The sequence below is a fragment of the Melanerpes formicivorus genome, unplaced genomic scaffold (assembly GCF_026170545.1).
Source record: "Melanerpes formicivorus ecotype bairdi unplaced genomic scaffold, bMelFor1.0.p_v2 SCAF_2, whole genome shotgun sequence".
NCBI classification, from domain to species: Eukaryota; Metazoa; Chordata; class Aves; order Piciformes; family Picidae; genus Melanerpes; species Melanerpes formicivorus.
This window is the reverse complement of record NW_027142354.1, coordinates 20,050,482-20,064,365: the sequence shown is the minus strand read 5'-3', so window position 1 is coordinate 20,064,365 and position 13,884 is coordinate 20,050,482. Positions and strand designations below refer to the sequence as shown.

The 13,884-nt window shown below is 37.1% G+C and overlaps 1 protein-coding gene across 6 annotated transcripts in view; it reads left to right on the top strand.

Moving 5' to 3' along the window:
- The window catches only part of UTRN (utrophin), a 389,650-nt gene that overhangs the window by 165,422 nt on the left and 210,344 nt on the right, over positions 1 to 13,884 (top strand). For all 6 annotated transcript variants that reach the window (XR_010989004.1, XM_068152489.1, XM_068152498.1 and 3 more), the window contains 7 exons: positions 525 to 660; positions 2,845 to 2,994; positions 4,133 to 4,217; positions 5,767 to 5,966; positions 7,279 to 7,396; positions 10,888 to 11,093; positions 12,495 to 12,649. Coding sequence is in view for 5 of the 6 variants with exons in the window: in XM_068152489.1 (XP_068008590.1) it covers positions 525 to 660; positions 2,845 to 2,994; positions 4,133 to 4,217; positions 5,767 to 5,966; positions 7,279 to 7,396; positions 10,888 to 11,093; positions 12,495 to 12,649 (1,050 nt within the window). In the remaining variant the exon portion in view is untranslated. The remainder of the gene's footprint in view (positions 1 to 524; positions 661 to 2,844; positions 2,995 to 4,132; positions 4,218 to 5,766; positions 5,967 to 7,278; positions 7,397 to 10,887; positions 11,094 to 12,494; positions 12,650 to 13,884) is intronic.

The following is a 13,884-nucleotide window of genomic DNA, read 5'->3' as shown; positions in this document are numbered from 1 at the left end:
CTTCTGTTTGCTGCTAAAATCCCTGGAATTATTATTATTTTTGGAGGCTATGTACATAATTCTGTTTTTAACATCTCCTGATACATTTAGAAATATAATATTTTTTTTAACTATTACATTTCAAAAATTCTGTTAAAGCTTTGTGAGATTTAGGGAGTTTTTCCCTTGGCGGGTTTAGGGACATTTCCAATACTTTCACAATCAGTGGCCTTGTGGTGTCTTAAAATGGTTAGGCCTGAGGGTTTTGTCATTACTGTAATTTATATTTAATGCTTCTAGCAGACTTTCTAAAAGTGTATTGTGTGACCTTTTAAATGGAATTTACCTATTTTTAAGGTAGTTGTATTAATTTGTGAGTATCTTGTATTTTAATGACGAGAATAGAATCCTTTGAATGCCAAAATGAATCCTTTAAAATGCTCCAAGTACTGAAAAGCATATGACTCTTGCATCTGAAGTAATGTGGGACCGGTGTGCTGTGTTCACTGCAGAGTTGCATGTGGGTTTTTGTTTCCCTTTTTAAGGCTAAAAGGAGAGAATCAGCAGCTGACAGAGTACAAAAAGAAGCTTGATGAGCTGCGTTGCTGGTTGGAAAGTGCAGAAAATGCTATGGACGCAAGATTTGCATTCAACCATGAGAAAAACTTGCAAGAATTACAGGCAAGATTGCTTAGCATGTATATGTGTACACACATACATCTTGTGAAACACATCAGGACATGGCTACTGGGGAGGGGAATTTCCACTTTGTAAATAGCCAAAGACAATTTCATGAGATTACTTACACAGGAAAGGTGAATCTCATAATGAAGTTGAGTTGATTACTCTGTTTTCTAGCAAGAAGATGGTTTTAGAAAGTGAGAAATATATCTACCACTGATAACATTTAGTAAGGGGCATACCATTGGAGATGATGTGCCTGAGTCACTCTTATAATTGTCAAAATTTTAGCAAAAGGCCAATAAGCTTAAAATGGTAAGCAAGCACCATTGTGCCATTTACTGGCCAGCTCTAATACTCTGTTACATGTGTAAGACATTGTTTAACCTGCTTTCTAAACTATAAGGGTTTGGGTCATTTAAAGTCAGTTGAACACTTGTGTATGTGTGCATTTTTCCTGTTTATTTTGTCTGGCTTTGACAGAATAACCTTTGCTTTGTGGCAAGTGTGAAAGAGAATGTTTCTGGAATCTTAAAAGAATGGAAGGAGTAGTCACTCCAACGAAACTACTTGCTCATTATTTAAAAGTTAGAAATTAAAAAACCAAAAGAACACTCCCAAAAACAAATGTTAGACCAAATCAGGTGGAAAGGCTTCCAACAAATGCATACAACTGATACAAAGTAGTTGCAGTTTTGTTTTCCTCAACAAATTGGCTCATGCCAGTAGAATATTTGCTACCTGACTATCATGAAAACTTAGTTTTTGTTATCTACCTTAATAAAAACACCCAAAGTGAAAGGCAGAACTGGAATAGAGGGAAAAAGAGTAGATTTTGTTAGAGAAATACTGGTGGGGAATTTTTAAGTACCAGTTTGGCCCTGTGAAAGCAGGAACACATGCAAAATTTTGGCATCATATTAAGCAAAGGTGAGTTTGCAGTAGAAGAGTTACTGCTGGGCTGTTCAGGAGGGTGAAGAACTCATCTGCAAAGAAAGTTAGAGCTTGCCTTGTTTTGTCTAGTCAAAGAACAATGAGAAGGGGTATGGTGAAAAGAATAAGAAAGATGAGCTATTATTAAAGGCTGATATTGGGGAAATGGGCATAACAGATGTTAACTGATCAATTGGCTATAAATACAGTTTGGGAATGAGAAGGAGATTTCTAAGTAGAGCTTCTGGAGCAGCCTCCAATTAAAAAAGATATTGTATATTAAAAAAAAAAAAAAAGTATTTTGAGGCAGACTCCTGAATATTTAGGAAAACCACTATTTGGTATAGTGCTTATTGTAGCCTGATAATATATTGAGTGTAAACTCCATGTTTACAGTATTACTTTATTATGTGTAACAGAGATGAGTATAAGTCGAAGGGTGGATAAATACAATGCGTACTTGCTATTGTAGTTTTTTTAATTCTAGTTCTCTAGAGGCAGAGTTTGTGATTCCTACTCCACTGCTTGTGGACTATGCTCAAATGATAGCACAGCTTTAGTCAGGCAGCATAAGCTTTTATTATTTTTTTAATTTTTTTTTGCAGGATTTGACCTGCACTTTCATGTTTAAAGAGAAAGAAGGCTGTGGGAGGTTGATCAAAATGAAGTTGTAAGGTTATATTTAGTATTTAAATACTTTTTAGAGTACATTTCCTTAAGAGTAGTAGGTAGTAGTAGTAGTAAAGTAGTAAATTACCTTGTAGTAAGACCATGTACTTGTCTATTGCATGTTAGGAATGGAGCCTTAATTGGGTTTTTTTGTTTGTTTTATTGGAGTTTTTTAATAATAATAGAATGCAGGCAGCAGTTTTAATTGGCAGTGTGTTGCCTTTTGTGAACACGTGACACATCCAGAGTTGATCAAACCAGCGTCTTGGGAGAAGAGAATCAGTGTGCATGATGTGAAGCTGTATGGATAACTTGGTTATTTGCAGTGGGTTTTGTGGTGGTTATTTTTGTTGTTTTGTTGTTGTTGGGTTATTTTTTTCCCCCATTAGCAATAAATGTTGATATCTGAATGTTTTACTGGTTTCTGGATAGAGCATAGAAAACAAAATACAAGCTTTTCTGTTACATGTTTTCAGGGAAATTTCTAAACATTGCAGTTAAAGAAAACCTTCCCCTTCTCCCTCCTTTGGCTGAAGCATGTATGCATTGTATTTCACCCTAAAACTTTTCTGTACCTTTTAGGTCCTAAGTGAAGAGATGGAGGTACAGAGAGACAAACTGGAATGGCTGAACAGAGCAGAAACTGAAGTGCTTTTGGATAAAAATATTGATCTTCAGGAGAAAGACAAACTTTCCAGCTGCCTGCAGTCCCTCAATTTGAGGTCGAATAAGGTGTGTGTTTCTTCAGCACTGGTTACCTGAAGTTGAAAATATAGTGGTGTGCTTGGACTGGTTGTTTTCCCTTCCATATATCTGTGACATGTGCATAAAATGTCCTGGACATTCCTGTGTGTTCAGGAAATGTACCCAAATCCATGTCTGCATGAAAACCCTGGTGGATGTTTTTTCCATCAGAGTGAGTTAGTTTAGCTTAGGCTTCATATTGATTTTCTTTTGTATTTGCTTTCTTTTAAACATCAAAAATATTTCACTTGAGGCAAACAGTAGTGTAGTAATTTGAAATTGGTAAATGATTACTGCATATGAAAGCTGGATGTTTTCAGCAGTTAGCAGAGACACACACAATTCTGTGGTAAAGCTTAGTAGAGCTTCTCATCAAATTAGATTCTTCTTGGGTATAACTCCTGTAAATTAGAAACACTAGTGTTCAGTCTCTCTGAGTATACAAGAAGTTGGAGTAAACCCAAATTTTTTACAAGCAGAGCCTGAAGATCCAAATTAAAAACAGAATTAATTGGGATTATATTATGGATCAGGGAAGTAAGCATTTATTGATCTTTTGATAGTTCAGGGAAAGAAAAACAGTTATGTTTTTACCTACTCAGCCATGAAAATGGGAATTGCCCCCCTGCCATTTGTATATTACCTTTCCACCACTGCCCTTTAGAAAGCAAGGTAGGTAAGTTTGTCTTCACTACAGTAGCGTTTACTGGTACTTTTTTTCTCTTTTCAAATTAGTTCCCTATTTCTCTACTTTGCTATCACAGATGACTACAAGTCATGCTTTGTGTCATCTTTTCTTCAAAGTGTACTCAAATGATGAGTCATAGCTTTGATGCTTAGGCAGTAAAAAACATAAACAGCCTGTCTGCAACAGTTCATTAATTTTTTTTTTCCCCAAGATTTAGGTAAGACACTGGGATGTACTGCATTAACACTTAAGAGTATCTCTTGGTATTTTTATTGCTTTTTAAATGATACCTTGAAAAAATTTGTTAACATATGTACGTGGCATGCCATTGTAGCAAGCATAGTGTAGAATATTTTGTCTTCTAATAAGCAATTACTTTTTTGCTGCTAATATAGGCTGTGTTACTGTTTTAATTTCTCCCTCTCTGTTGGGCTGTAGGTGTTCAGAGAAGTGCCTGACAGAGTGAGAGAACTGGAGGCATTTGTTGGGCAGTCTCGTGTTGTTACACAGACAAAGCCTTCTGGTGAGTGATCAATCTTTCTGTTTTGCCTAATTGCATTGAATTTAATCCTGTTTGTGGTCAAAAATAATACAAAAAGGAAAACTCTCCCTACAAACTTAGAAAAGTGGAAATAAGTAATGTCCATTGTTGCGCTTGAAATTGCTTTCATATGATGCGATGATCTTGAAGGTCTCTTCAACCTGGTCTGGTCTGGTCTGGTCTATTCTATTCTATTCTACTATGGGAGGGAATATTGGTTAGGGTAAAAGTCACTCTGCAGTTCAGGATTGGAGGAGTCCTTGAAAATTTCCTTAAGAGCTTTAAAATGGAGGAATGTTTTAGTAAGGCTTAGGCTTCCTTCTCAGGAGCCCATGTATTAGGTGTGTTTGTGACAGCCTGGTTTCCTGTGAATTGTGCCTTGTGGTTATGCCTTTTAGTAATTAAGATCCTTATAGTTAGTTGTTTCTCCTACATGCAGGTTCTCTGCAATCCTGTAAATAAAGGTCATTCTGCATCTCAGTAGAGACACAAATAGGTCTTATCTTCTAGATGTTCATCTTCAGGAGTCTTGTAGGGGATGCTGGCTAAACATGACATGTTCTTATGTCAGACACCGAAAGTAGCTCTTTTCCAGTTGTTTGAGGCAGATCAGCAGCTGCCCAGGTCTCTTTTTTAGAGAGCCAGGTAGAGAAGACATCCTTTTCCTGAAAGAATTTGTAGCTTAAACTTTAGTGTATTAGCTGTTTGCATTTATTTATTTTCTCCCATTCAGCAGCAGTAAACAAATCTTAAAGGAAAAACAACTTCTGTTTAATGCATTCAGAACCTTGATTCAACTTTTTTCCTTTCATGCAGGGTGTTTAAATAAAGCTCCTGTATTTCATAGCTTGAGGCAAGTGTGTAATATTCATGCTCCAGCTTGATTTAACTTAGTGTTTTCTTGGAAACAGAACACAATCAAACAGCTTCTGGAGTGAATTTTGAACAGCTCATTCCTCACTTCTTTGTAATGCCAGGTTAAAAAGAAGGAAAGGATGGGATCTGAACTAGCAGGCATCTGTCCCTTCTTAGGATCATTGTGTATGGCCACGTCAATGAAAGATCCATTGCAGTAGCTCAACTTAATTGTGCTTAAGTGAATTGTGAACCAGGAGTAGGCAAAACTTTTCTGGCACATAATACCAAAGTGAGGAAGACAGTTTTAGACATTTTTCTTAAATGAAAGCATTGGTTTTTATGCTTAACAAGAGGCAATTCCCTTTCATTCCAATGTTTAGCTTTGCACCATTAGATTTCATGTCATTTTATCATTGCAAGTTTTCTTCGTTTTCGTTTTGTACTGAGGATAAACCCTTTGGATGAGTTTTTGACATACAATGAAATAACAGCCCTTAACAAACAAAGAAAAAAGAGCAAAGGGAATTTCTGATTACTTAGATTCTCATGTTGAAAATGCCTCAAATAGAAATGTTACTTTGCTTTGTAATTTCACAGGAATTACTGTATTTATGGAAATTACAGAACCCCCCTATAATTTCCATTTGTACAAAACTCCCAAACTCTGTTTCAGATGTCCAAAAGGTGGTGCTAGTATCTTCTGCATTGGAAATTCCTGTTCAGCAGGCTTTGGAACTTTCTGCACCTGCTGATCTGGATAAAACTACAACTGAGCTGGCTGACTGGTTGGTATTGATTGACCAGATGCTCAAGTCAAACATTGTCACCGTGGGAAACAGTGAAGAGATCAATCGGACTATTGCACAAATGAAAGTATGTGTTTCTTTGAAGGCTAGTGGACTGAAAATTGACTTACACTTTAATAGTTTGTATACTCAGTGAAGAAATGTGTTTAAACAAACCAATCACCCCAAACTGCCAACCCCTCACCTGCCTGACTGCATTAAGTATGTAACTTGAAAGTTACACTTTCAGTTCTGTCATTATGACACTTTTCTCTCCTCTACCAGTTCCTGTGTCTCCATGTGAGCTAGACACTGCTATTTTATTGTTTGTTTGATTGTTTGTTTTAAACAAAGCGTGTGGAGAAGACTTGCTGGAAATGACATCTTTTTGGAAATGTATGGAAATCTTATGCTAAATACTTTGGAGAAACTTCATATTTATTTGGAGCGTGACCTTTATGATCCACTCTTTAGAGGGCTCTGATGAGTTTTGCTGTGGTATAGTTTGACTAAACTGATTTCCAGAGACATGCTAAAACGATTAGAAGTTGTAACATAAATGCTTATGATGTAAATGTTTGTTTCTGTTGATAGCTCACGCTGTGCTGAGCTGTGACTAGGGGCAGTATTTTGGGACGTATGCTGCGAGTAAGGTTCATCTTACTTGATAGCAATTAACATGAGTAAATGTAGAGTAAAAGCTGCAGGGTAAAAAAAGTGCTAAACTGTTTCTGTATCTGTCTAATACACTCTGGAATTGGTAAGAATAATGTGATGTGTGAAAAATAGTTACTGGAAAATACTGTGCAATGACTGTGTTGTGGTTTAACCATGACACTGTGGCAGCTGGGCAGTTTGTACAGGTTAACCTTCACCTACAGATTTTCAGTAGCTGTAATTCAGAATATTTTTGCTTTGTAAAGAAGTGCTACCATACTGTTACAATCTACAACTACCTGAAGGGAGGTTGTAGACAGGCGGATGTTGGTCTCTTCTCCCCGGCAGCCACTATCAGAACAAGAGGACACAGTCTCAGGCTGCACCAGGGGAGGTTTAGGCTGGATGTTAGGAAGAAGTTCTATACAGAGAGAGTGACTGCCTGGGGAGGTGGTGGAGTCACCATCATTGGAGGTGTTCAGGAGGAGACTTGATGGGGTGCTTGGTACCATGGGTTAGTTGTTTAGGTGGGTTGGATTGGTTGATGGGTTGGATGCGATGATCTTGAAGGTCTCTTCCAACCTGGTTTATTCTATAAAAAAAATATAAAAAAAATCCAAGGGCTACAATAATTATAACAACTGTCTACTTATGGCAACATGCTTTGTTTTATCTACAAATAATGCAGATGATGTTCACTAAATTCTGCTTGTTGGACTTAATCATATACCAATTCTCAACAGATAACAAAGGCAGATTTGGACCAGCGGCACCCCCAGCTTGATTCTGTTTTTACGTTGGCTCAGAATTTGAAAAATAAAACTTCCAGTTCAGACATTAGGACAGTGATCACAGAAAAATGTAAGTTTATTCTTTCTGTATTTGCAAACTCAGTGTTTCCATGTCAATCAAAAAATCTCCCTCTTTTTCTTAAGCTCTTGATTTTGAGACTACCTGAAGTTGCCTTTCTTGAATAAACTAAAAACTTAGCAGTTAAGTGGCTCTAAGTCTAACAGCCTAATGAAAGTTCATGGAACAGGAATTGCCTCTTGTTTTCCTGACTGGCCATTTTCTGAAGTGCAAAGGTATCTATTTTTGCTGGAATTTCACAGAATGGTAGGGGTTTGAAGGGATGTCTGAAGATCATCTAGTCCTGGATCCTTTTCCACAGAGCTGCTCTCCAGCAGGTCAGCCTCCAGCCTGTACTAATACATGGGGTTGTTCTTCCCCAGATAGTATCATTTCGATTGGAAAAGAACTTTAAGATCCTTGAGCTTAATCATTATCTAACTCTAAGTGTGGTGTTAAACCATGTCCCATAGCTCCACATCTGTGTCTTTTAAAAACACCTCCAGGGATGGGGATCCAACCACCTCCCTGAGTGTTTGATAACCCTTTCAGTCAAGAATTTTCCTCTTTTGTTTATTGCTAAAAGGAATTAATTGTCTCTTTGGGTTTTTTTTTTTTAAGCTATGATGCTTTGGGCAGTTAGCAAAAAGTACAAATGTATTGACTTAGGACAATAACTTTGTGTATATACTTTCAAAATTGTTGACTGAGGGTTAGAAGAGCTTTTAAGTCACCACTTTGTACTTAAAAATTGAGTTTCTGGTTTAAAAGTCCCCACCATCTTTGAATTTGGTTTTTTTAGTGGCATTTAATGGAAGAAAACATGTAACCGACACAACTGGGAACTAAGGGACAATGTAGTCTTTGAAACATTAAGCTTTGACAGTTGCTAATATTAGAAAATTCACACAGCAGAAAATATCACAGTTAGAAATAAAAAAGGAAAAACTGTAGTTCCTTATGTTCTCTTCTGCAATGTAGTTTTCTTTTATTATCTCAAGATGAATGTCTTTGGAAGTGTTCAAAGGATGGATGGGGCTTTGAGCAACCTGGTCAAGTAGGAGGTGTCCCTGCCTGTGGCAGGGTGTTGGAACTAGGTATCTTTAAGGTCACTTCCAACCCAAACCACTCTGTGATTCTGTACTATGTGTTGGAGAAAACGGGGTTGGATAGAAAGCCCACAGATATGTTCAAGTGTCTGATGAGATGGCACTTGCCATCTAAGACAGACTATATGAAATAGAAATGTGTGAAGGTATTGCAACCCATCATGAAACAGGAAAGAAGTGAAGATTTTGTTGCTACTGGCATCTGTAAAGAAAAGTTTGTTCTTCAAAGAAAAGCGCTCAGGACTGCTTTATGCACTTCCTTTAAATACTGAGGGGAGTATACTGATGCCCTACAAATTCCTGTGTGCCTGCTGTGTGTTGTTAGATGAAACCTAATTACCCAAATAGCTAGGAGCACAGAAACAAAGAAAACCTTCCTTCTCCAGAACTTCCCTCCCAATTACTCTATGGACATTGGGAATTAAAAACACAGGCTCATCAGGAATTCTTTCTAATCTTTCTGCCTTTGATATAGCAGACTGGTGCTCCTGACAACTTTTTCTAGCAAGCTACATATTGAATGCTGAGGCTACCAAGAATTTTATTACTTTTCTGTCCTGTTTTAATGGAGACTGAAGGAAAGGGAAAATGTGTCAACAGTGCAGAGAATAAAGTCAACCAAGCTACTGATAGGGAAAAATATATCAAGAAATATTATTCCCATACTACTACTACTGCTATGTAAATGTGAAATGTCTACCCATTTCAGTCAAGTTGCTATTGTAGGCAGCTGTTTCTCAGAGATATTTTTTCCAGCTTTGTCAGGTGACCCTAAACACTTAAAAGGTTTTTCATTGTAATTAGTTAGCCAGCACATGGGGTTATAGCCTTTATTCACTTCTGGTTTGGTTTTTGCTGTTTTGGTGAATCCACTGATCTCTCCCAGCAGCTGCTGGTTTCCTTTTAAGTTGTTTTTTTTTTTATAATAATTAAAAATGCATGTTATTATTTGCTGTTGGGTTAGTGAAGCTTTCTTCTAAGTTCTCATTCAGTATGACCTATGTTATGCCTGAAAATTAATCCAAAAGTTGCTTGTGGGTTGAGATTGATGAATCTATATTGCATAGATTATTGTTTGTCTGCCAGCAATACAGTTACTCAGACAAGTGGGCTTGCTGCCACAGTCTTTGAGAGCTCTGTGAAACTAAATGAAATGCTATTGTATGTATTAAAGGTTGAGAGATCTTCCCAAGAAGAGGAGGCATAATGCCTTTGAATAACTGTAAAAACTTTAAAACAATAATAAAAACACAAGGGTTAAAGTTCACTTAGGTATTTTCAGTTTAAGCACAACCTCTAGCAATTTTGCATCATAAAGTATCAAAGTAACTCAAGTATCAAGTGTGTTCTCAAGTATCAAGTTTCAGTTCTCTAATAAAATTGTATGCTTACTGATAAATATATTGGATGAGTTACATGCTGCCTACCTGCTCTTGCTCAGAGTACAGATATTTTAAGAAATTCTGCTTAGGTTTTTTGTTTGGTCGCTTTTTAACAGTTGTATTTTTGCTCTTTACTTCTAAGCAATACGTGTTTCTATCTGTAATGATAAGTAAAAGGGAAACGTGTTTCCATCTCTGTAGACTTTAAAGTAATATTCTCTTTTATGGTCTGCAAGTATTAAGAAAAAGTTTTGATGCTATTCATTTTTCTCTGAAAGCAGACTTACTCATTTCCCTGACACACTACTTTTTCTCCTAGGCTCATGTCATGTTGTCTTTTTCACCCTTTGTTTATTAAAGTTTAAAGCCTGTTTACTGATCATCTAATATTAACTCAGTTTATTTGGAGAGGAATGGAATGCTTGAAGGAAATGGGGTGTGAGCAATAACTTTTCTGCTGTGTAATCTACTTGGGTTTATAAAAGCCTGTGGTAGAATGAAAGTGCTGAAGCAGGTTGTTACTGAACTGCTTCTACCTTGGAGAAAACTGTAGTATGGATGCCACTAGACTGGCCTCAATGCACAGTGGTCTGGAAAACTTTGTTCAATTTTCTTTAAGCTATTCAGATACAACTATGTTTGTTTATAGTAGTTTAAGTTGTGGATGCGCAAAGATGACTTGTTCCACAGAGCCCTGCTGCTGGCATATCTCTGTAGTGCAGCTGCAGCAGAATTGCCTCCCCCACATCTGTACTTTAGAGTAACACCTTTGAAATATTCCAGGAATAACTGTTACATGTATGCTGACCTGCTTAAATGAGGTAACCAAACACTTGCAGCATTTGCTTGCATGAATGTGTAAGCTACATGGGTGACTAAAATACTGAATATGGGAACCACTGTATTTGAGAATTAAATTCTTGCTTTTTTTTTTATCCTGATAATTAATTGATAGTTCTGATTACTTGTTTGTTTGCCTCAGGTTCTTGATGTTCTGTGTTGTCTTCCACAGTGGAGAAGGTGAAGAACCAGTGGGACAGTACCCAGCATGGTGTGGAGTTGCGACAGCAGCAGCTGAAGTACATGCTGACAGACAGTGTGCAATGGGATGAGCAGAGGCAAGAAATGCAGCACCTCATGGAGCAGTGTGAGATCCGTCTGCGTATGCTCCAGCAAGCCCCAAAAGTGATGCTTACCAAACAGATCTCAGACAATAAAGTAAGGCCATCTACACAGCTTTTTTTGCCACACCAGACTCAGTCTATGCAACACTACTGGATTCAATGGTGTCTCTCTTTCTTTTTTTTAATTGGAATGTATTAGACTTTCTGAGAATCATGTTCTGGGAGGGAAACAGGTGGCATGTGCAAGTGTAGTTGAAATGAGCAGTGTAGCATCAAATAAGTGATACTGTGCAAAAAGCTTGAACCTCAGACCAATAGAAGTTTAATCAAACCCACAGTATGTAACATGTATTACTTCATAGAAACCTATTAACAATAGCTGAGTAAATCCAGGAATAGACCAAGTTAATTAAAATTACCCTGAATTTCGCTTTCAATGGGTGTCAGGTGTACTCAACACTGCTCTCTGTCTTTATTTTTTTTCTCCCTCCAATCCCATGTAGACATTGCTGCTTTTCATAGCACAGCAAACCTGCTGGCACAAATCAGTAAGTCTGATGTCCTTTGCTATGGTGGCCATCAGAAAAAAAGGCAAGCTGTAGGGGGCCCAGAATGAGAACTGAAGAGACAAATCAGCAAGAAGGGAATGTTATCAGTGTAGTATTTACAACAGGGCTACAACAGTTTAAAAAACTGTGCGACTACATATATATACACACACACATATAAGCACACTGACATGCATGAAGGGAAGATGTAGGGGTGCATCTGAGTATAAGGAGTAGCATTGTGAGAAATCTTCACTGATCTATAGAAAAACAGTTGTGTGCTTTTTATAATCTTTTGTTAGGGAAGCAGGGCATTAGAAACAGACTTTTTGGTCTGCCTTGCTTTCTTAAGTGAAAGTAGGCCGCTGCCCAAGTACTTAGTACAGAGATTGTGAGATACAGCTGGATAGATTATATGTGTACATATATATATGCAAATTGTTTTCTTTTTTTCATTTAGAAATAGTCTTGAATTCAGGATTCTGTAAAGCTATGAATAGCCTGCACAATAAGCAAAGACATCAAATGCTTTTTCTTAATTCAAAACCAAAAAAACATTCCACAAAACAGTGAAACCAAATTCTCTAGCTGAGCACTTAATTTATGCAACTTCTAGCTGCTGCTTATATCCCAATTACATAATTTAAACTTGTTCATGCTACTAAAATTATGGGAGTGTTTTTACACTGTTGTCAGTAAGACATGCAAGAGGATTTCTCTAGCATTTGGCAGTTCTGACCAATAGAATTTTTCTTCACCTATTTGTGTTTTGTTTGGTTCATTGTCAGAGCACATAATGTCTGTAGATTTTCAGATTTTTCTTCTAGGTGATGAATGTGTAATTAAAAAAAAAAAAGAAGAAAAGGTTTAATGATATGATAAAGCAATAATATGAAAAATAATCTATTTTTTATTTTACTGTATCTCACTCTGGAATTACTTTTTAGCTGTTAATACAGGATTTGCATAGAGGTGACATCACAGTTTCTGCATTCAATGATCTCTCTAATAAACTTCTTCGAGAATACCGTAATGATGACACAAGGAGAGTGAAGGAAACCACTGACCAAATGAATTCTTGTTGGGTTAATCTGAACCAAAGGTAATGACAAGACTTCACTCCATGTAGCTGTTTGTACCTTATGCCCATATCCTATGCATACATATACATTGTTGGCTCTTCTCTGCTTTGGTGTAGCATGTAGGCCTACAGTGGATAATTAGCCAATTATAGTGAAGCCATTTTGAGTTTCATAGTTTCATAGTTTGAAACTATTTTGAGTTTCAACAACTGAAATTCTGACAGTTCATGATTGAAGGCTTCCTAATTATGTGGTGGTTTTTTTTAAGGGAGAATCAGAACATACTTCTCTCATGTTTTGTCTCATGCTTGCCTGTGCTGTTATTTTCTCCTGTCTTTGAACAGTTTATCTATTTTTCCTGTGTGCTGGTATGCTTTATGTATTTGTAGATAGTTGTTAAACTTGCTTTTCATAAGATTCTAAGTTTTCACCTTAATCTTCCATCACTTTGATTCATTATGATTCATTATGACCTTTTATCTATTGGAAATTCTCCTTGAATGGGGCTGTGCTTTGGGTTTGAGTGCAATGCTTCTATCACTCCCATCTAGAAAATACTTGAGCTCTAGGAGCCAAGTATTACTTGAAGCTTACTCTTTCTGTTTGTCCTCTATTAAGACACACTTGTCTGAAAATATGATGTTTTCTCATGCATAGTATTTTTTTTCCTGTAAAGTAATCTAATCTCTGCAGAAATTATTTTCACTATTTGATAGACAATTAACATTTAGAATAGTGTCTGACTCGGTGCCTGCTGCTTTAAAGATGGTATATGGCTTGTAGTTGGAGGGACAGAAGAGAAAACTGATGCTGTGTATATCAAACTGGGGATGATGACAACCAAAGTCTATATGTATGCATGCATATATGTGCACGTGAAAGGATCTACTGAAGTGACCCTTTCTGACCATTCATTTGGATGAAGACTAGGGTTTGCAGCATTTCCACTGTCAGGTCATCCTTTCTTAAACTAAACTATTTTTTAACAAAAATTCCATTAACTTGCTTCAACTGGATGTCATGATGATATCTGGGGATGGAGATGCAATTAAAGGGCGAGGGGAAACAGTTCCTTGTTGGCAGAGCTGTAACTGTAGACTACATCAGTCCTAATTGCATTCAAACTTTGCAGTGTTTTGCCTGGGACTGGCACAAAACTGCCCATGGCTTGGAGCAGGTGACCAGGAAGAACAACTCCTGCACAGAAGCAGAATTTTTGAATCTGCTTCAAGTCTGGAATAATAATTAAAAATTG